Source organism: Rhinolophus sinicus, chromosome 12, assembly GCF_057876585.1.
Source record: "Rhinolophus sinicus isolate RSI-liver-muscle chromosome 12, RSI-T2T, whole genome shotgun sequence".
Classification (NCBI taxonomy): domain Eukaryota; kingdom Metazoa; phylum Chordata; class Mammalia; order Chiroptera; family Rhinolophidae; genus Rhinolophus; species Rhinolophus sinicus.
Window position 1 is genome coordinate 51,078,566 of NC_142512.1, and position 23,705 is coordinate 51,102,270.

Sequence of the window (23,705 nt, forward strand, 5' to 3'; positions counted from 1 at the left end):
TACGCATATGAGTATGATATGTCTGTTTTTATTATTATTATTATTAGAGAAAGTTACATGAGAAAATAATCAAACAAGAAGATGAAGGAACTCGGGGAACCCAGCGAATTCCGGGAGGGAACCCTCATACAGGGAAGACCTATCATTAACATCAGAGAGAGACTGAGTGGGTGGAAGAATCCCATGAACAAAAACAGGATGCTAGAGAGAGAAAAACAACTGGAAGAAAGAATTTTCAGAAACTGGAACTATGAAAACAACAAAAAAAGAAACATTTGCTCTGCGTATGGAGTTCAAGCAAGGAAATTCCCCACCATGCTGAACAAAGTAGTAAAGAGATTATAAAATAACAAGAGAACAGGGAGGAAAATGAGAGGCTTGGTCCAGGAAGTCCTAGCGCCAACTAATAAGACTAATAAAGAGAGAACAGAGGACCAGCGGGGGAAACTATTAAAATAACATTTACCAGAGCTGAAGGACACTGGTTTCCAAATCAAGAAATTGCAGAATAAATTTTATTTAGCAAGGTGGGGAGAAACTTCTCAAGAAACACACAAAAGTGGTTACTTCTAGAAAAGGGGACAGGACCATGGGAGGTGGAGTACAGGACTGCTGCTTCTTTCCTTTATAAGCGCGTCTTCTTTCCAGATGTGCGCGTCTTAATAAAAAGAAACAATGATTCAAAAAGTCGACCCCAACTTAAACGTCCCAACACGTCATTAGTAAAAAATACCACGGTCATGTATACAGTTTAGTGTACTTCAGTTATACCTCAATAAAGGTGAAAACAAGTATTATGGTCCATTGGTGGGATGGACTACCACGTATCCACCAAAACAACAAGAAAAACTTCAGAATATATTAAGTGAAAGAACATGTTTTTAAACATGATGTACAGTATGATCCATTTCTTAAAATTATATATAAATAAACTAAATAGGATCATGCTGCTGAGAAGAAAGGTTTGGAGGAGTCTGCGGGGAAAAGGTAATCAACTGGGGATGAATTAGAGGGTTGCTTAGCAGCAGGCGGGCCACATACTGGAAGGAACCTGATCCCAAACCGTAATACCCAAGTTCACTGACTTACATCAATCCCAAATTCCACACGTGTCCTCCACCCGCTTCCCGTGACGTGAGAAAATAATCATCAAGACATATCGGGCATTTAAGAGGTGCTTGTTTCAAATATACGGACTCATTTCATCTACAAAGCAACAATATAAAAGAAAAAATACTATTCTATAATCTCCATTTTACAGATGAGGAAACTGAGGCTTACACAGTCTAAGTCACGAGCCCGAGCTCACACAACAAATAAGTTGAGAAACCAGGATCAAACTCGAGCAAGGTGACTCTGGAGCTCGTCACAATAGCAGAGCGCATCTCCACTAGCAAACCCCCCACCCTCCAGGTATCCAGTGCCCCCTGTCCTTAGTTTACGCCATGCGGCTCATGGTTTTGAGACATTTCCTGGCATGACTACATCCTGAGAAGTTCATCATAATTAAATCGTGGGGAAATTTTCAAAGCGCTTCAGAGATGTAATGAGCTTACCTCAATTAGTTTCTTCCTTCATCGGGAGAATCAGAAAGACCGATTTCCTTATAGACTCAGTGGGGAGGGTTTCTCACTGCCGATTTTTTGAGATTTCATTCTGAGGTTCTAGGGATGTAAATCAGCACACACAGGAGATCTGGAGAAACGGGGGCAGGAGGGAAGGCAGGGCGCCTAAAGATGGCCAGCCCCAAAGAAAACCTCTAATGCATACACCACACTCATTCACCATTTATTTTAAATACTTTTGAATACCAACTACATGTTCTAGCCCCTGTACTAGGGACCAATGATCAACAGGGAACAATAAGCCCTGCCTTCCAGGCGCGTCTAGTTTAGGGAGGAAGAAGCGAATAAGCAGTCAGAACCTCCAGAGAAGTGCTGTGTAGAAGTGCCTGTAGCTTGTCAAGGTGAATTACGATGGGGGGAGATGAGGCGCTCAATTCCCTGAAGGAGAAAATGCTTGATGACAGGCTCCCAGAGGGATGGAGCAGGCAAACCCCAGGGCTTCGGGAACTGGGTCCATGATGACAATTCCACGGTGGAGTAATGAGAAGGCAAAGTCTCCCTTGACCAGCGGGCAACAATTTACTTCCCAACTCAACCCACACAGCGCCAGGAGCATTCCTGTTCCAAGCCAGTTGGATGCTGGCTCTCTCTCGCAGGGAGGGGCTCCCCTTTCCAGAGGCCACATGAGACGAGGTCCCACTTAGGGTGCTCCACACTGATTCATAAAATGGGGCGAAGGAGTACGAAAATATTCAGGCACACTAACGCTCTCAAGGGAGCCCAGATTTATACAGGGGTATGATCCATCCATCCATATCCATCCATATCCATCCATCCATCCATCCATATCCATCCATCCATCCATCCATCCACATCCATCCATATCCATCCCTCTATCCACATCCATCCATCCATCTGAGCATGTTTATTTGTTCACTACATCAAAAGCACGTATTGTGCGCCTCCCACATGTCAGGACCACGTCCTCAACATCTTTACTGATTTACTTTTTTTAAGATTGTAATACTCACATCGGACTCCCACCCCCGCCAGGGTGTTCTCTTATCCTCCTTTCCTTTATGGTTCTCCATCACACTTGTCTGCTGTATGTTTTACTGGAGAGTTTATCACGTGACTCTCTCTGCTAGAACAGCAGTCCCACGAGGGCAGGAATTTTTGTCGGCTGCTTACTGTTTCACCCCCAGTGTCTAACACAGCGCCTGGCACACCGGGGTAGCAGGAGGGTGCGGGAGAACCACCGGGGCTCTCTCTTTTCCCCGCTGTCCTACATCCCAGGGCCTGGTTGGACAAAGGGGTCCAGCATGGGATGCAACAAAACCTTCATCTGTCATCTGCAAACAATAAGACCCACAGCTACAGGATTATTAGGAGGGCCAGGTGAGGGAACGGATGGGAGACTGCTTTGAAAAACGTAAAGCCATAAGCCAATGTCACATAATAATATTTGGGGCTCATGAGCCCATGAGACGCAGTGTTCCCAGCATCAGCTCATGGACACTCCCTCACTCCATGAAAATTCAAATCGGTAATCTATTTAAAGCCGATGCACAGGCAATGACTCCGGGCCCCTGCCTCCTGCCTTAAATACGATACTAATCTGTTTTCCCTTCATTTACGCGTTTAACAAATATAAATTTTTTTTTCTACCCTCCTGCAGAACTAACTCACTTAGCTCCAGGGCTGTCGTGGTTGATTTCTTCACAAGAAGACCAGAGCTTTAGAAACTGAGAGAGGTTTCCAAAGAAACGCTACAGGAAAATAAAGGAAAAAAAAAAATGTGTGCACAGGTAAGTGCGATGCCTTCCCTTCCCTTCCCCCACTTGTCAAATGCCGGAATCTGGTGCAGCTGAATCTCCACGGCGCCTGAGGGCTCTATTCCGTTTGGCTGTTTGGCCAGTCATGGGGGAAAGGGCTCTTGGCCCCGAGCCAAAGTCAAATGTGGTATTAAACGTCAGGGCACCCTGACAGCACAGACCAGCTTCCCCAAGCAAGCTCTGAGAGCATTTGCCTCCCTGTTATTTTATTCTGTGCTCTGAAGAGCATTAAACAGTCAGGAGTATTAAACAGTCAGGACCAGGTTTCTTCCTCCCACTATTCACACAAGGTAGCGGGGAGAGGATTGCAGTCTCGGTGGGGCCCTGAGATGCCTAGAGGTAACAGGACTCGCCACTAATCACAGGGATTGGAAGAAGCTCAACCAGAACTACAACCCCGGGAGCTGGACCCCTGTCTGAGCCTAGGCACTCTCTTTATTACTGTGCAGGATCAGAGCTCTGCTTCCTGGCCGGCCTCGGCTGCCTGCTGGAGAGGGGCGCCGCTCCCCCAGGGAAAGTGGCCGTGTCACAAAGGCATCCTGAGGGCCCAGTCCTTGAGGCAGGAGGCATCAGGGAGGGAGAGCGGAGATGCCCAAGAAACCCCCAGCGCCATCCTGCAGCCAGCCCTCTCAGGGCCTGGGAAAGGCTGAGCCAGCAAGGCTTCTCGGCCCAGGATTATGGCTCCGTGGCCTCTCACCCGCTCATGGGGCCAATGAAACGAACAGAAACCAGTCTGGCATCGTCCCTCTGCTCTGCCCACACACCCACCCGCCTGAGAAACACCAGGGCTTTCTCTGCATCGCTCTGCCCTCAGCAAAAGGCTCTCTATACCCGTACATTCAACAAATGAGACAGACTCCCCTGCAAAGAGGGAAGAAGATTGATGCCGGAACGTGAAAGAGAACTTTTTATCCTTAAAAACAAAAAATCAACGTCATACAGGTGCAGGCCCACAAAACCAAGCGTGGAATGTAAGAAGTGGTATTTCTCCTTGTCCCCTTCCAACTCCACAGTCTGGACACACCCACTCTCAAGAGGTAGTGTGACAAAAAAGATTCCGGCTGGGGAGGTTACGTTGTTAGCCACAGAATGCCACCTCACCCGACAGTTAATTCTTGCTTCCAGAACAACACGGCCCTTGTACTGAGAAGAACTCAGCCCAAACAAACCCTTCCCTCTCAGGAGACCAGAACACCTATGACTAATCTGGGCCCATAAAGGTTTAGCTTCTCTGTTGCTTACAGAGAACAAATCAAGCTTCACTGGGTCTTCGAATTTCTTCCTTGGGTGTTGAAGTTAGCAAATGGAATTGACAGAAGTGATTCTGTGTGAGCTCCAGAGACTAGGCCTCTGGAGACCTTGTGGTTTCCACCTGCACCTTCCTGGAACCCTCCCCCCATCATGCACTACACGCTGCTGACCCACGTGTCACCGTGTGGACAGAGGCCCAGACGACAGGCAGTAGCTCGGCCCCAGGCCCGTAAGGGAAGCCCTCGTACACCCTCCAGCCTTGTCGAGCTGCCAGATGCCCACAGGCTCAGGAGGGACCCCAGGCAAGAATAGAAGGACCGGCCAGCTGATCCCAGCCAACCCAGAATCATCAGAAATAACAGACTGTTGACATAAGCCACTAAGCTGGGGTGCTTTCAAACTGACACAGGGGGTGGGGGGGGGCATTTGCTGTATGTTGCATCTATTACACCTACTTTGGCAACTATATCTCAATTTCGCTTCAGAGGAACCACCTCTCCCTCCAGTATTAGTCATCATTAGTCTCTGCTTTTTATCTAACGGGGGTGGGGGGGCATGCAACAGGGCAGGTGGCCCAGGCCCGGCCCTTTAACACACTACATGCCCATAGCAACAAGGATTAGCGGTCAGGGACAGCACATAACCCAAGTCGGGCCACTTACTCCCTACTCCCTGCCCATGAACTCAATTCTAAGACAGTCTGAGACATGGAAGAAAGACTTCTCCTTCCTCTGGACTTGAGCCTGAGAGGATGTGAACAGACTATCCGAGGGTGTCCACACAGAGAAAAGCAGGGCCAGGAGATGGAGAAAGCCAGGTGGCAGAGAGTAACCATATCTGAGGCCAGTTCTATGCCTGGATATTTTAATTGCGTGGGCCAATATGTGTTCTGTCTTCCTTACGCCAGATTTAGTTTTTCCATCATTCGTGACGCCCAAAGCCCTGGCTGATACAAAGAGATGGAGGAACTCGTTTTTTATTGTACACCCTTAGTACTACTTGAAGTTCTTTCCAAGTTTATGTATTATGTCTCCATTTTGAAAGAAACTATTAATAGTTAAAGAAATAAACAACACAACTCAAAAAACAGCATATACAAAATGTACACAGAGATAGTAAATTGGTAACAGCATTAGGGCTCCAAGTTCTCTCTGCACTAGGCTGTGTGGCCAACAGGGCTAGCTGCCTAGTCCAGTTTCTGTTCTCCCCTCTCCTTCAGAGCCAGAATCCCAGGGTTTAGCTGGGCACGTTACAGCACAGCTAGAAGACCATGCATCCTAGCATTCCTTGCAGCCTGAGGAGGGACTACGAATACGTTCTGGCCAAGAAGACACAAGTGGCGCTATCATGCAGGACTTCAAGGGATCTCCCTCCCTCTTGCCATGTCACGGCCTAGAAGGCAGATGTAATGACCTGAGCTCTCACAGCCACCTTGGGCCAGAAGGACAAAGGCTCACCTCTGGGGCAAAGCAGTGAGCAAGAAAAAAGGAGTCTAGACCCCTGGTGACCCCCTGGATCTACTTTCCCAGCCACAGTCACTGGATTTCTTCTACCTGAGAGGAGTCTTTCTAGTTGAAGCCACTGTTGTCCAGCTCCCCGTTACTCTCAGTCAAGCCCAATCCTAAACAGAGCAGCAGGCAATATCACCATCAGTACAACTAGCTGTAGGTGTCTGGTTGCCATGGAGACCACCCCAACACACAGATTCCAAAGTACAAACCCACTCAAATGAGAAAGGCCTGATGTAAACCTAAGAGACATCCCCTTCCTGCCATCCCCCCCTTTTCTGGTAGAGTTCCCCCTCAGCCCATATGCCAGGATGCTGATGCCAAATTCTCCAACAGCCCCAGGGGAAGCCGCCCCAGGAACACAGCACCTGTCGTAGGCTTAAGCCTCTTTGGCTGCTGTCACAATCCAAGGACGGCCAGGTGCCCTCAGTTCTCCAGCAGGAAGGAGTGTCCTTGGCTCTCCCGCTTCCTAACTCCTCTGCCTCGGCCCGAACGCAAGGCCTCTAATGAGTCAAGGCACCACCTAAAGTCACGCAAGGGCCTCCCGCCTGCCTCTCCACTGCCAGCCTCCCCTGCGCGCTCCCAACGGCCACGCTATCTGCTATGTACCCACGAAAGGCACTTCCGGAAAGTACAGCACTGATCACGGCACCCTCTCAAAAACCTCCAGGATCTCTCCACCAGTCTAGAGAACAAAGCACAAATTCTCAGGCTGTCCAAATCCAACCCCAAACTACATCTCTGGCACGTCCTCCCAACCAAACCAAAAATTCCAACAGCCCTGTATTTTCCTCTCTCGTGTTCCTTCTGCCTATAATTCATTTCCTTCCTCCGCTCCCACCCCATCCTCAAACTCCGCTATCCTTCCAACCTGAGAGCTTTATCCATGAAAAAGTCATCTCTCATTCCCCAACTAGACGTAACCTCCCAGTGTCTGGGTTCCCATCACCGTTTTTTTTTTCCCATGGCCTTCTTACAACCACATGCTGACCTCTCATGATTACAGGTGAATGTGACTTCTCTTCCCTATCCACCTTAAGCCCCTTGCAGAGAGGATTTCTATCTTGCCTCTTTGCATATTCCCCACAATGCTTTGCACAGAGTTGGTGCTCACTAAATGGCTGACGGCTTGGCCTGAAGACAATTCCCTCCCTGCTTCCACATTCTGGGCACACGCTCTCCAAGGAAGAAAACAATCGGCTATTCCGCAAACAGAGCACACATTTGGGATGTTTCTAAAATTGCACAGGCCCTTGACAAAGCTTTGAGTACTGGCTCTTCTCCCTCCATGTGGGCAAGCCACAGAAAAGCAATAATATGCAGCCTTTCAACAGCCTTTCCACAAAGCACTTGTGCTAATCACATGTGTATAGATTTGGTCTTGCCGTGCAAAGGCTACAGGGCAAAACCTGATCAGCATTAACTTTGATCCCTTGCACTCAGAGCCTCTTTCAAAAGAACTGACACTCAGTGAGAGCTTTTTAATGTGATGTGTACCAAGATGCCTATGAGAAAGTCAGCTATTCTCTATTCTTTAAATTACAGCAGAAGGCATTTGGACTAAATAAGTTCCTAACAACTAGCTCAACTCTCAATTAGGTTACCAAAAAAAGAAAAAGAAAAGAAAAAAAGAAGTGTAACGTCTTGCTTCACAGAAGTCTTGGGGAACAAGCTACACTCCCACCAGATGGATTCAGTAAAACATCACACCCTGTCTGATGGCAGAGGGAGGCGTGCCTGAGACAACTCCCAGAAGGCCTGCCAGTCCTAAGATTTCTCAGACACAGTATATGACCCAACGAGGACTGTGCATCAAGTTGAATTTAAATTCAAGCCAAAGTTCCCCAAGCAGTAAAGATCCTGCCTCCCGTCTTTCTTTTGCAGGAGTCAGAGTCCAGAGGAAGAGTCTGAGCTCCCAGCTGGCAGCTGTCCAATATCATCGGACCAACTAGAAAATGAACCTGACAGTATAACAACTGCCCCCTCCCCCACCAGGTTGCCATCAAAATCAACCAGCCTTGGGAGCCAAGACACTGCCAAGTGTGTGGTGGGCTGCCATGGGAGCCTGCAGCAGACAGGGCTACAGCTGGAGACCACAGGCAGAAGCCTCCCCCGCTCCCCCGTCCAAGTTCCAAGGCCCAATTCTCCATGTCCAGTGCTCTCCTAATCATGACCCAGCCCTACATATTGGCTCAGCTAGATTCTTAGCCCCAGAGCTACATGGAGCCTGCTTTTTCCAAACACCCGTTCACCCCTCATTAAAACACAGTCTGCACTAGAACAGGGGTTCTCGGCTTTGGTGACACACTGCCATCAATCACCTGGGAACTCTAGAAACCACTGAAGCCTCATCCCGCCCTGGAGATTCTGAGGTTGTTAGTCCAGGATGTGTCCAGGGCACTGGGCTTTTTAAATTGTTCCGGTGATTCTACTGTGCAGCCAGGGGAGATGAACCACTGCATCAGAATGAAGGGGGTTCCCCCAAAGAGACAGCTACTGGAACCGAACTGCCAACCATGTAAGGCCAAGTTAGCTCACTCTGATAGACCACGGATGCCACCGACAGTTGCAAACCTGAATTTGGTTTGAGCCTGGAAACCTAACTTCATTTTTTCACATTCTCAAATTGCACACTGTGCCTTTGGCCATCGGTCTTAACACCGTGTGCCTTATGTGACAAGGAGAATGGAGCAAAGGGGTCCACATAATTTATCATGGCCTCACTACAAAGCCATCCCCAGAAGCTTCTTCCAAGGCCCAGCCCAGCAAAGGGGGAGCGAAGGCCAGGCCTCGTGTGGGAGGGCCCACCACCAAGCCGGGCCCCCAGAAAATAACCTACTCGGGAACCCCAGACACTCTAGGGCAGGGGTGTCCAAACTTTTTTCAACGTTTTTTAACCAAGGGCCATATGCAGTAAAATACACAAACAGCCGGGCCACTCATTCGAGGTGAAGTATGTATTGCCTCACCTGGTTTATTTAAGAAAACTAAATATATTTTTGGAATTTGCTGCGGGCCAATTAACAATGGATCATGGGCCGCAGTTGGCCCGCGGGCCGCATTTGGACACCCCTGCTCTAGGGTGCACGCTGAGACTTCCAGCCCGGGCCCTGCACGGCACAGGGCTGTGATTCTGAAGGTCACAGGCTGTTCGTGCGACCACCAGGCCTCAGAAACCCTGCCACGAACTCGGTCGGCAAACTTCTGTAAAGGGCCAGAGAGTAAATATTTTAGGCTTTGAGGGCAATACAGCCCTGTTGCAGCCACTGTAATGTAAAAGCAGCCACAGACAATATGTGAACAAATGTGCATGACTAGGTTCCATTAAGTCTTTACTGTTCTCCCCTCACTGGTGGGAGGATACTTTTCAAAGCCCCAGTGGATGCCTGACACCTTGGACAGTACCGAACGCTAGATATACCATGTTCTGTTTTTGTATACTATGTTTTTTCCTGCATACACATACCTATGATAAAGTTTAATTTATAAATTAGGCACAGTAAGAGATTAACAGCAATGACTAATAATAAAATAGATCGATTATAACAATCTACCATAATAAAAGTGAGGAGAACGAGATCACTTCTTTCAGGGGCTCCCTGGTGAAGTTTTCGCACAGGCTCCAACACGCTGCCGTCAATTAGAACACGTTTTCTGTTCATGTGTTGCCCCACGGATTTAATGCCTTTTCCATCTTAAGTAAGCACTGACCACAGTTTTGTAGTTGGAGCTACGGGCAGCAAAACTAGCACAAGTTTCTTCACAATTTCACGGACAGGAGATGCGTTCGTGGATCGAAGCAACCTCAGCACACGATTTTTTCCTTCCCTTATTAAGACAAGAACTGTCACCTTTTCACTCCTTTGGCGTATCCGAATTGCCAGCATTTCTCCTCTTGCACTCTGGGGCCATTATTAAGTAAAACAAGGGTGACATGAATGTAAGCACGGCAATACTGACACCGCGACAGTCCATCTAACCACCGAGACGGCTGCGAAGTGACTAACCGAGGGGGACCATCAACGAGGTGGAGACACTGGACAAAGGGATGATTCACGTCCCAAGCAGGACAGAGAGGGATGGCTTGAGATTTATTTCATCATGATACTCAGAACGGAGCACAATTTAAAACTTATGAATTGTTTGCTTCTGGAATTTTCCATTTAATACATTCCAACTGTGCTTGGCAGTTGACCGAAACCGAGGAAAGCGGAAGCCATGAATAAGGGGGGACTACTGCATTCACAGAAATATGGTAGTGGGCCTACCTCTCCACTAGATCATGATTTCCTTAAAGACAGAGACTGTCTCCTAGCACTTCTTGAAATCCTGAGCCCTTGGTACAGTGCCTGGAACGTGGCAGGTTCTTACCAACAGCTGAATGAATGAGTGAGTGAATGAATGAATGAATGAATGAATGAATGAAAACGTGCCAATCATCTTAAAAGAGTATACAGAGGGTGCCAAAAAAATGTATACACATTTTAAGAAAGGAAAAAACTATTAAAATTGTAATACTCAATATATACTGATAACAAAAGATGAAGACAAGTCGTGTGTATTTTTTTGGCACCCCCGTTGTATTAAACATCTACCTGTTCCTACAGAGAGATGAATTAAAGTTATTGTGACTTTGGAGCACTCACATCTGACTATTTAACCTGAATCTCTGGGCCCTCTGTAATCTGCTCATTACTTACATACACCCCCACCTTCTCCTTCACGGGAACAGGGAAGGCTGTCCCCAAAGAGGAACCAATACCCCAGGGACAATGGCCCGGCCCAATCTATGTGGCAGGCCCAGACCGGGAAGGAAAAGCAGAAGCGAGCACAGGTCAGGAGAGCGGAGGCAGCCTGAAGATGCACGTAGGGAAGGAGGGGAGCGAGGATGGGGCGGGAGGCGACCATGCAGGGGGCTGGGCCACACTGCCCCCGATGCTCGGCGGGACAAGAAAATACACGTAAGCTCTTCCACCAAGACAAATGCTGTTACTTCCCATCAGTGTCAAGAGGTGATATGTATCATTTCCTTTTCCGCACTGTTTATAATGATATTGGAAATCTGAAGCATGAAATTGAAAAGAAACACAATAAAAAAATAATCATCTGTCTCCTTCCTGAGTGGGTTTCTTCCCTTTCTCCTTTCTTCCTGTCTCACGCACACCCCCTTCTTGCAGCAAAGCTGCTTTTCCTCCCAACGTGGAACCAGGAAACAGGATGAGCTGGGAGTAAAGGCCCTCGTCTTGCAGGCACATGTTGCCCGGGATGAAGGGAGAGCCAGGGAACAGCTATCACATGGCCCCTGCACTTACAAGAACCACTACTGTTTGGGTGCCAGGAGCGCCGGGCCAAAAGTCAGGCCTGTCTCCCTTCGTGCGTTCAGGGTCTCCTGGCCATGCCTGGCAGGGTTTGAGAACACCTGTCTTAGCTGAGGCATCGGAAACCTTTAAAAATAAAATGCCTCGTCACACAAACCTTAAGAGTCCCGGGCCCTCGATTATGAGAGGTCAGAGTGTCGGTATCTTATAGCGTCACTATGCAGGAAGCAAAGATGGCACAAGTGGCTAGGGCTCCTTAGCGACTGTGCCAAGAATCCCGAAGTCAGGCTGTGACAGTCCTGCTTAGAGAAAGGCCCGTCCCCACATCTCCTTCACGCATCGTGCCACACTCAGCTTCTTGTCAAAGGAGACCCCCAGGGGGGGCAAGTAGCTCACAGTCCCGCCAAGCTAACACGGGTACACCTGCCCTCTTCTTCACGGAGTGCCCATCTAAAGGGCAGCCTTAACCCTAAAGCAGACAAACATCACCTCCCTGGTCATTACATCCCAGTGCAGGACAAAAAGCCTGCAGAGAACAGACTCTGGGAGGCCCCGGGGCACTCCAGCTCCCAAAATCTTGAAAAAGCAAATTTAAGAGAGGAGGTCCACTTTGGACAACTGCCCCGAAACTTACAAGGTGATTTGTCCAGCTAAAGTGATGCTGGAGTGGGATCTGCTCCCGGTCCAAGCATGTTCAGTGTCCCTGCAAGGTCACCTTGCGCCCTTCGTTTCTCTTAGCCTCACAAAGAGGAACATCCTGGCTCAGAGAAACAGAGCAATGACCTTTGCAGGGGCCTCTTTACAGCCCGACAGCCCACTCCTTATACACCGTCTGGTGGGACGTTGGCTGTGGCCCAGCCCATTTCAGTGTAGCGCAAAAGACCTCACATTAAAAAAGTCTCCATTAGGACGTATCAGGCTTCCTCACCTCTCAGGCAATAAGAAAAAGAAAAGGTAACACCAGTGATTACTTCCCAGTCAGGATCTACAGGATACAAGCTAGGATTTCTGAAGACCCAATGCAATGGCTGCTCTCCAGCACTGGCCCTTCTCTCTCTACTTACTCTAGAATAAACCTTTCTAGTGAATCTGGCTGAAATCTCCTCCCTGAATCGCTCCTGCTACAATTAAGTGCATTTTTTCCCATCTATAGCTCCACGGAAATGGAAAACAGCTGGTCACCATCCTCCCTCCAGACTCAGAGGCCATCATTGGAAAGCATCGTTAACGTCCAACAGTGAGCCAGTTATGTGGAGAAAACGTTCTTCATCACTGGCTGCAGCACAAAAGCAGACTCAGCCAAAATCTCTTTAAGAAAATCATGTCTTCCATAAGAAACCAGCTCCCTGTGGGATTAAATACTAGATATTAAATTGCCTTTTCATGCTTAAAAGTAAGTTTCTTGATTAAGTAGGCTGTGTTTCTCTTCTGCAGTTCCACGGTCACATTTATTCCACACAAGTGGTGCTTCTTCCTCGAGAAAATGTGTACTGATTTAGAGATTTCCTCGTTGGTTCAAGCCTCATCAAAAAGAGACCTCAGAATCAGAGTGATGAAAATGAAAATGGTGACCCTGGACGTTTCGGCCTCTCCAAATTCATCTAAACGTTTATCTTTGGGGACAGTGAATGCATTCTCACTGGGATAGAAAGACATTCCATTACGTGTTTAAATTTACCATTCGAATAGGTTAAGTGAGTAGGTAAACCAAAAATCAAACAGCAACACTTCAAAACTGCTTTACCACAAAAAGGTCTACGCTAACTTTTACAGGAACTCACCCCTGGAAATGTGAAAACCCAAGAAGCTCTTAACAAACCACCCAGTCCCATGTCCTCAGTTCTCAGCAGAGTCAACTGAAGTCCAGGAAGACTAAGAAGCTTGCCCAAGGTCACACAGCTAAAGGTTGGCAGCCCCTGACTTCTCATCTCGGTATGATCCTTGCTCTGCCCCTGTCAGGCAACTGTCAATTCTGGCGAAGTTATGTACTCTCTCTGGATTTGATTTCTATCTGCATGTAGAGGCAGCTGGACCAGACATCAGCTGGAAGGCATGTTGGTTTAAGAGTGGGAGTTCTACAGTCAGACTATGGGTTCTAATCCCAGCTCTGCTCTCTCTGTGATCCTGAATAATGTATTTATAGTCAGTGTGCCTCAGTTTCCTCATCTGCAAAGTGAGGGTAAATAAGAGTACCGGATACATACCTCACCAAGCTGTTACGAAAACTAAATGAGATGATCAGAAAGTGCTTGGCAAAGCACCTTGTACCTAGGAAGGACTTGATAAATATGAGTTATCATACTCATCTAAACTCTCTTCCAGCTTTAAAGTTGTCTTACTCTGGGACTCTAACAGAAAATAATGACTATCCTTCTTTTTTTTTTTAATTGGTAACATTTCTCCCCAAGTTCATGCCTCAGGCAAAAATCAAGGCCAGACATGGGTACTCAGAAAAAAGACAATGATTACTCGAGTCTTGGAGAGAGATTTAAGGAGTCAGGAGACAAACAGGCAAATGGATTTTAAGAGGAGTCATTTAAGGAGAGCTGATTAATGCCTTCCAAGGCCTTGCTAATGAGCAAAAACAAACCGTAAAACATATTGCTAAGCACGCTTAAAATACACATGACCCTTATCCCAGAAATTTCTCTTATAGAAACACTTGTTGTAGTGCACGATACCATATAAATAAGTCACTGCAGCATTATATTAGATACATATTTCAATGCACGTAACACATACATAAATGTATGCACAACAGATAATAAAAACATGTTACATCTGCACAAGGGACAATGGGACCCCAGTCAACTGACTGATGGCTAATTTTCCCCTTTTCAAGATATGAATTCAAAAGCATCTCAGAGCTGTGCTGAGGAAGCAGAGCCTTTCCGATACCAGCCACTGGGCCACGTTTAACTGTCCCAACACATTGCACGGGCATAACAAACGTTCTCCAAAGATCAAGCTCAAGGTTCACAGTGGTGACATCTGGGAAGCAAGTGGGAGAGGCAAGGGGATGTTCTTCTTCTTCTTGTTAATTTTAAAAACATCTGAATTTTTATGCATTCCACTCTGCGACTAGACAGGATACATCAGAATTCTCTAGACCAAGACTTCTCAGCTTGGCACCACTGACACTTGGAGCAGGATTATTTTTTATTTGGGGGTTGGGGAGGATGGACCTGTGCATCCCGAGGTGTTCAGCAGCATTCCTGGACTCTACCCACTAGATGTCAGTTATGACAACCCAACAGGCCACATGTCCCCTGAGAGGCAAGATCACCCCTGATTTAGAACCACTGTCCCAACCAACAGGTGAGCTACATTAAATATCAATTATTCCACGATCAGTACAAACAAGTATTACAGATCAGGCCACCTGCACCCTATTGCCTTTCCCTAGTTTGGGGAGCATTTATAAGAATAAAGGCTTCTATTCGCCAACGCCATTGAAATCTCCCGAGTTTGAGTCCCAAATGTCCCCACCTCATGCTTTGACTTTTCTCTCTGATTCTTGTGACCTGCCAGGAGTTCCTTTGTGCAACTGGCTCACATTCAAAGTCAACTTTAGAAAAGCAAATGACTTATATTCTGATAAATAAACATAAATAACTTTTAGAACTGCTTTTCCTTCCCTACCAACTACTTTAAAAATCAGAACTAAGACTACGTCAGATCCTCACAGTTAAATGAACACAGGAATACACTGGTCCGATGATGTTTTTAAGGAAATTAGATCTTCAATGTTCATGTTTAAATGCTCCCAAATTCATTCTTACACGTCCTGAAGACTAACACCCTCTGGTTTTGTTTGTTTCCTTTTGTTTTTTGTCTTTTGCTATGTCAAACGTACCGTGTCATTTGGCCTAAAACAGTAACAGGACACCCAAACACCTGAACAGAAGCATTGAGATGGCAGAGAACATAAAACTTTGTATCTGTGTGCCTCCTATAAGAACCTTGAAACACCAGGCACCCCTCACTCATTTTGAAATTGACATTTAAAATGCTTTCATCTAAGCTGATGGAGTTGCAAAAGGTATAATTTCTGGCATGTAAACATCTGGCATTTAAACAAAACTGTTTTATCGAAACAGCGCAGGGATTTGACACCTACCATTATCCTCCTAAAATTACATATAAACTAAGCTGTGCTTTTACGTTTCATGCTCTTTCCTGGTTGTGGGTTAGATTCCACACACACCAAAATGCACAGGCAAGCTCTTCTCCAAAAGTCAAAAAATTTACATCGTTCCTTTTGCTCCGACTTATATTTCAATTCCATTTCCCCACAGAATTTTATCCTAGAGCAACTCATATGTTAGGCTAGAAAGTCTATTACTGATTTCTTTATCATACTTCTCTTCAATATAAATATCTGCATACATTTCAATATAATTTTTTTTAAATTTCCTCTGATCCTAGGGTGCTAACTGCTTAAATAACAATTTCCTGGATTGAATTACCCTTACAACTATTAGTGGTAGAGATTCCTAACAACAGAAATATAATACATCATTTTATAATTATTAAACATTAAAAAGTAACTATTCTTGGAGAGGTGCAGTTTCACAGATGAGTCTTTTCTTGTTTTTTCAATTCATTCATACACCCGTGGATAAATACTAAGTAGTCACTGCTAGAAAAAGACAGACTTAGGCATCAATTTATTTCTATCATTCTTTGTTTTATTTTCTTTTTTAAAAACTTAAGAAGAAAATGGGGAAAAATAGATATTTTGTTAAAATATTGCCATTTTGTTCTTCGAACTCTTTCCAAGTTACAGGCCCCAAATCCCAGAGTGGCCCATCATGGAAAATTACTTTAAAGGATCTCACTGCTAACTATTTGATTCGATCCACAGTCAAAGGACAGAATAGCATGTGAATTGCTACAGGATTTGTGCCCAGTGACAAGCGATTAGAATCCTGCACCAACAACATTCCAGGGGTCCCCGTTTATGCGCGAAGAATGTGCTGCCCAGAGACCAGGCAATAAGACAAGCATGTGTGTTTCTCTTGTGAAGTGGAAGAGGGCAACTGTTCAAGTGGACGTACGTAAGGAGAACCAGCTGTCAGGGCATTCTCAGGCAGAGCCGTTTGGGGAAAGAGAACAACGTGGGAAGCTGAGAACCTGGAACCCGACTGTGTCAACGCCATGCCTGTGTAACACCTGGGGAGTCACCACTGCTCTCCAAAGTGCAGACTCCATCCAATCTGATGGCTGCTGACTCAGCCGACCTCTGGGAGGTCTCAACCCCGGGCTAGTTTTTGTAGCTCACAGGACTATAAATATAGGACTGAACTAAATCCTGATCAGCCAAAAGGGAAAACCACGTATTAAATGCCTCCTGATGTGACTGACACAATTGGAATACACAGCACCACCATGACACACTCAGACCTGAAAAACGGAATCTGAATTAATCAAGCCTCTAGGTGTAACTCCCAGCATTCAGAAGACAGAGGAACAAGTTTGCTAGCACAAGGAAGCACTCAGCCGAATTCAGAATACGGGACATTCTACAAAGGATCCAATTTCTCTAACAAATTACTAGTATGGACAAAAGAAAAAATGGGACTGTTAAAGAATAAATCAGACTTAAAAGACACAACAAGTTCAATATGAAAATCTTATTTGGATCCCGTTCCTAACAAAACAATTTTAGACGACAACTTTTGGGGAAAAAAAATGGAGGAGGAAATTTGAAAGTGGACTAGGTGCTGGATTATGGTAAGGAATGATTGTTAATTTTGATAGGTGTGATAATGCCATGGTGATTGTGCTTCAAAAATACAAGTCGTTCAATTAGAGATGTGCATTGAATTTACAGATGAAATGACATGCTGGCTGGGATTTGCTTTTACAAACTATCCCAACCTCCCAAGAAGGTTGGGGGAAGACAGATGAAATGAGATGAGCCAAATGTCAACAATTGAAGCTGGGCAGAGGGTACCGGGGGTGCGTCATAGGATTCGCTCCATGTTTTTTTTTACCTGTTTGAAAATGTCTATAATAAAAGGTCTTTTGAGGGGGAAGAGGAGGAGAGAAACAGAAGTTTAATGCCAACAAAACCCTGCGCTAGGCCCTTCCTAAGTGTTACCTTAGCTTACAAATCCTCAGGCAGCTGCCCAACGAGCCTTTTTCACTGTCTAAAGTTGGGGCAGTGGGGAGAGGGCACTCAATACACTGGAAATAAACAGGGTGGGTGATAAGAGGGAGCCATTAACACCTGAAGATCACAGAGATGCATCCTCGTCACAAGGAAAGAGACTGCAATACCCTTTGGCAGAGAAATGTCAGAATAAACATGTACCAATTTACATCCCTCCTATGACGACTACTTACCCCTGCAGCAAAGCCAAGACTTCCATCTAAGATCCGCCTCTGAAAAGGAAAACAAGATGTTTCAGATTCTAAGGGATGTTTCCTGGGACAAGCGGAGCCATAACACCTAAGAGAGCCACAGGAATAAAGACTGGTCCACACCTGAGTTTTCAAACCAGCCTGGAAGCCTGGATCCAAGCCTTTATAGAGTGGCCCAAAAACCAGGGGGAAAAATTTTCTAAACCTTCCATCTATCCCACAGCCAATGAGAATCTCCTTTCAGTGTGGTGCATGGCTTGCATCAGTCCATGTGTGGCCTCTTACTTTCCCTGTGAATTATGATTATAAACGTTTAGGAAGTAGCTGGCCTAAAAGATGGAAACTGGCAAGTGGTGGCAAGAAGCATGTGAACCAACCAAAGCCCTCCCACGCTGCCAGTGGGGGTACAAACTGGCACAGCCACTTTGAAAAACAGACTGGCAGCGTCCATTGGGAGTGACCAGGGCACCCTATGACCCGGCAGTGCCACTCCTAACAGAAATGCACACTTGAATTCTCCCAACACGTGTATAAGAATGCTCTCAGCAGCACTCTGTGACAGCCAAAACCGAGAAACTACCCAATGCCCACCAAGGTAGGATATACTCATACAACAGAACAACAAAATACCATATGGCAATGAGAACCCACACCACACACACACATGGTGCCAAAAAAAATGTATACACATTTCAAGAAACGAAAACTGTATTAAATTTGTAATACTCAATATACACCAAAAACAAAAGATGAATACAAGTCACGTTTGACTTGTGCAATTACAAGAGGTGTTCAAAGTGGTTCCCATCAGCATCCAGACACTTCTGATTATGCGAACTACTGCTTGAGCAACATTGACTAAAGTGTCCACTTGTATACACTTTTTTGGCACCCCCATATATATATGTATATATATGTATGTATATGTATATATGTGTGTGTGTGTGTATATATATATATACACGTATATGTATATATACGTGTGTATATATATATATATATATATATATATATATATATGTATATGTGTATATACATATATATATGTATATATATGAATGGAGCTCACAGTGAGGCAGGAGCATTCAGTAAACTGGAAAATAGGGTGAAATCAGCCAGACACACAAGAGCACATGCTATGTGATTACTCCATTTACATAATGTATAAAAACAGAGAAATCTACTCTCTACTGTTAGAGACCAGGAGAGGGGTTGCCCTTCGAATGGAGGTTGGGGATGTGGACAGTGATTGGAAGGGAGCCTGAAAGGGCTGCTGGGGGGCTGACACTATTCTAGTGCTTGACATGGGTACTATTTTCATGGGCATTGGTGAAAAAGTATCAAGCTGTACACTTATGAAACGTGCATTTTTCTATACACATCTTATATTTCAGTAAAAAGCTTTTATTTTAAAGAGGTGGCCTAAGTTAGGGATATAATCTCTAGCCACGTGAACACATTACAGACATGTTGGGGTGGCGATCGCCCACCCGATCCCTGAGACTCCCACTGAGGTCTGGGAGCTAGAGCCGCCTGGTCAGTCATCCACAGCCAGTGGCATCTTCGCCCTCTGAATGGCTCTGGGGTAGGTGGAAGGTTTAACTCCGGTGAGCCAAAGAAACGACATTCTTCTCTAAGCACGCCATGCCATAAGCCAAGTTAATCTCACCAACTAATTTAATCAAACCAGACGCTGTCATACAAAAGTCAGGGGAAAATCACCCTATCAGCATTCATCTGCATCTTCAAGGGAGAAACATTATACGTTTTTTACAGTCCATAAACCTGTTATTCCACTTTTAGACATTTATTTCAAGGAACTAACCAGATATATGCTCAAAAGATTTGTGCTCATAACACTATTTCTAAAAGCAAGGAAAAATAACATAACCTAATTGTCCAGCTATTAGGGATTGGACAAATAAATTGCAGTACATCTTTATGATGGGATATTATAATATATATATAGCCATTTATGTAACCAAAATAATCAAAATAGTCAAAAACCCATTTAGGGAAACAAGAGGATGCTTATGATATCAAGTGAGAAAAGCTGGTAATAAAACATCACAAACAATCTGACCCTTATTATGTAAAGAAAATAGATATACATATGCTTATGTTCAAATACAACTGAACACATTTGAAAGTTTTTTCTTTTCTTAGAAATGGAATCAGAAACTTTTTAAAATTATTTCTTTAAGCTTTTCCATATTTTATAAGTTTCCTATAATTAAAATATGACTCTTTAAATCAGGAAAACAAACTTTGAGTGACGCCATACTGATGTTGATAACAGCACATGAAGGCAGACGTCTGAGTGTCTCTCCTCTCAAGTGCCCCCATTTCAGTCGGGTGGAAAGTAAGGTTTGCTCAGGGGACCAGAGCACACCTCTGTGGACTCATGTCTATAGTGGCCTTTGTCTCCCTATGTCGTGCCCCCTCCCACTTCTCACACACACCTCCTGTGCAGAAAGGGTTGACAGAGCCCACCTGAGCCTGTTCTCTTTAGAAGGTCCTGCTTTCAAGCCTGGTTCTTGGCTGGCTTCTGGGAACTGGGTACTGGAACTGTTCCCTCCATTCCCTAATGGATAAGGGTGGGTCACTGGGACTGTTTTACAAACCAGGTGATTGATGTGGGGCACCTGCCTTCCTCCCATGAGTCTAGAATTTTGGAAGTAGCACGGGACAGAACACCTACGTGGCCAGCGCCCAATGAACACCTTGAGAGCTGAGTCTTTAACGGGCAGCCCCAGGCAGCCACATCCCAGCATTGCTGCATTAGGTTGCTGGGACACAGAGCACACTTTGTGTGCCCCCTCGCAGGAGGGAGGGAGCAGCAGACACCTGCGCACACATTTCCCCCGCGCTCGGCCTGTGTCTTTCCTTTGCTGGCCCTGCTGTGTGTCCTTTCACTGCAATAAACCTTAGCCAGGAGCACAACTACATGCTGAGTCCCATGGGTCCCTCTAGTGAATCAGCAAACGTGTGGTCTTGGGGACCCCCTGTATGCGTCCACAAAGAGAAAGGTCTCAGCAATTCCTCCTTCTGACCTGGGTGGTTACCCAAACACGAGCCAAATTAGGGGCTCTGCAGCTCCAAAGGAAAAGGGGGCCCCTCTGTGATGGCTCCCCGCTTCCAAAGAGCCCCATAGCACTGGCCAGAGCCACATGGGGCTATGAGGTTCTACTCACCACAGTGCTGCATGGAACTCAGGTCTCAACGGCCAGCTCGGCCAGCGAGACCCCAGCTAGTGCGGCTCAGATCTTTCCTTCTTAAAGGAAAAGAAACTGGTGCAGATGAAAAGATGGGCTGCTCTGCCCACAAGGACAGGACCCCAGCAAACCTGGCATGGCTGTTGTGAAAGAGGAGGATTAGGTAACCTGGTGCCCCTCCTCTGGCTCCTGGGGTGGGGGTCTCTCCTTCAGGAACCGGGTTTTGAATGTTTTCACTACCTGTGGACAGTAAACTGGCACTCGGGCTGTGTGCGTTGATGTTCTCCCAGCCTCCCGCTGAGGAGGGCAGGGATGGGCAGCCAGGGAGGTCTGATAAGATCTCAAGATCTCATCACTGACATCAATACCTGCTTTACTGGTCTCTAACGCAAGAGTGCCTGGCTTGCCAACATCTCAGGCGCGTTTCAGTTTCCAGAGCCGCCTCACAGCATGTTTAGATAGATCTTAACTCACTTAGTCGCTTACCACTCCTACAATTTCTAAGGCTGCATTCATCAAGTTATCCATGGACCACTCTAGACCAGTGGATGGAGGCAGTCAAGGGTGTGGAGAAGAAAAAGGAATCTGGGACCGAGGAGGGGGGCGTGAGCCGTGGAGGAAAGGGGTGGGGTGCGTGGCATGTGTGGGGGTGTGTGAGGAGGGTGGGAGGGGGAGAGCATATGTGGAGTGTGTAGGGGGTGTAGGTTATGGGGGAGGGACAGATGTGGGGGTATGGTGGATACAGGGGTGTGGGGGGTTGGGCGTGGGAGCATAGGAAGAGTAAAGGTGGGTGGGGGTGGGGCGGGCAGGTGTGGGGGTCTGTAGGCCTATGGCGAGGCCAGTCTGAGTGTATCCATCCCAAAGCGGGTGGGAGTGGGAATGCAGTGCCCTGGATTTGGGGTGAACGAGAGGGAACAGATTCCCTCCCTTCCCCTCCCCCCCAGTCTGTCCAGTCACCCCAGCTATGGCAAGGTCACAGAGAACAGCAGTCACACCCAGAATCTATTGTTCCCCTTCAGTCATGCACATCGGCTGCACCAGGCCTGAAAGAAACTAGACAGAAGATAGAAATTGGGCAGGCGGCTAAAGAAGCCTGACTCACTGGGCTTCTCTCACTCCCTCCGTCCTTCGAATCAGGAGGGGAGGAGCAAGCGATGCCTAAACCGTAGACACCTGCTCTCCAGGCCTGGCAGGGAGAAAGGGGGAAATGAGAGGACACCACCCACAAGTTGGAGGTGTGGCCAGTGGCGCTCGAGTCTGCCGCCCGCCTGTGCAGAGTGGTTCAGAGCCTGCTACGAGGGCTGAGTTCAGGCAACTCACCTGTCCACTAGAGAATATGAACACGAGCGCCGCCCCAGCTGCTGTCATCCCCCAGGTGAAGAAGGTCCCCAGCAAGGCCTGGAACACAGAGCTGTGACCTTGGAGCATGCTGGATACGGCTGTGTGCAGAGGAGCAAGAGAGGGTCAGCTGCCGGCGGTCCCTTTCGGCGACATGCACGTGTTCTAAGGTGTCCTAACCCCCTCCACCTGAGCTGGCCTGTGTCTGGGTTGGGGTATGCACCTTTCAGCCATGCCATCCCTCAGTAAGAAATGTGGGGACACCTGGGGAGATGCCAAAGACACCTGTGAAAGAGGTTACAACACTGGAAAATAGTTCCAAACACAGGAAGCTCAAAGACTGTGGATTATTTAGCCTGAAGGCAGGGAGCAGAGGGTCTAATTACAGCCTTCCCGCCCATCGGCCTTCCTCCTGCCCTTGCCAATCACTGGGTCGGTCTCCTCCGAATACAGGTGACTAGCTCAGGTTCCCTCTCGAAGCTGTTCCACCTAAGTTTTGATCCAACCTTCAACAGTTCCCCATGGCAGCTCCCGTGGCCCGCCAAGGGCATATGCCACCGACAGACCTTCAACTAGCCTGCCCACTATTACCACGGTGCCCTACGTGGGCACCGTATTCCAGCTCAACCAAATTATTTATGGCACCTGGACGAGCCCCACAGGGTCCTGCTCCAAGTCTCTCTTCACGTGGCTCCTCCCAGAATGCCTTCCTTCCCAACCCCTCAGCCATCACACCCAGAGCATCCTCTGTTGTCCACCTAATGCCAACTTTGACTCCATGCTTTCCGTTCCACTCTCGTCCCTGATGAGCACAGCTTGGGCACCTTCTTTGTGTGGGCTTGCCTCCTTCATCTTTTATGTCATCAGCTGCTTAAGGGCAGGGATGATGCTTTTTCACATTTGGCACCCCTGTAGGTAGAGCTTTCTGGCACCCCCAAAAAAATGCTTGAATTTTTTTATGGTACCTTGGACAAGTTTACCTTGATAGGACACCCAGCAAGAACAAGGAAATGGAGCATAAGGGGCATTTCCCCAGTCAACTGCTGATGCTGAAGTTACACCACTGCCCACAGACGAAAGAAAGGGGAGGGACATTCCCTTGTGTTTTTGCTTAGCCTCTTCTAGACTTTAACGTGTTAACGTGTTTAAACCCTAGCTCTGAAATGACGGAATCAGACTCTCGCTGTGGAAAGTTACACGGTGGAGAAACCCATTTGTTGAAAAGTCCTGTGTTCTGGTACAAAAACATTGGGGCGAGGGCCTCCTCGTCTCAAAGAACTCATTCAGCTCCCCACCGGCCTTCCAG

The 23,705-nt window shown here is 46.8% G+C and overlaps 1 protein-coding gene across 5 annotated transcripts in view; it reads right to left on the minus strand.

The window, feature by feature from the left end:
* Nucleotides 1-23,705, minus strand: part of SLC39A11 (solute carrier family 39 member 11) — a 359,113-nt gene that overhangs the window by 266,993 nt on the left and 68,415 nt on the right. For all 5 annotated transcript variants that reach the window (XM_019740426.3, XM_088802349.1, XM_074319972.2 and 2 more), the window contains 2 exons: nt 22,382-22,500; nt 17,829-17,867 (listed from right to left, as the gene is read on the minus strand). In XM_019740426.3, coding sequence (XP_019595985.1) covers nt 17,829-17,867; nt 22,382-22,489 — 147 coding nt within the window. In that variant the 5' untranslated portion in view covers nt 22,490-22,500. The remainder of the gene's footprint in view (nt 1-17,828; nt 17,868-22,381; nt 22,501-23,705) is intronic.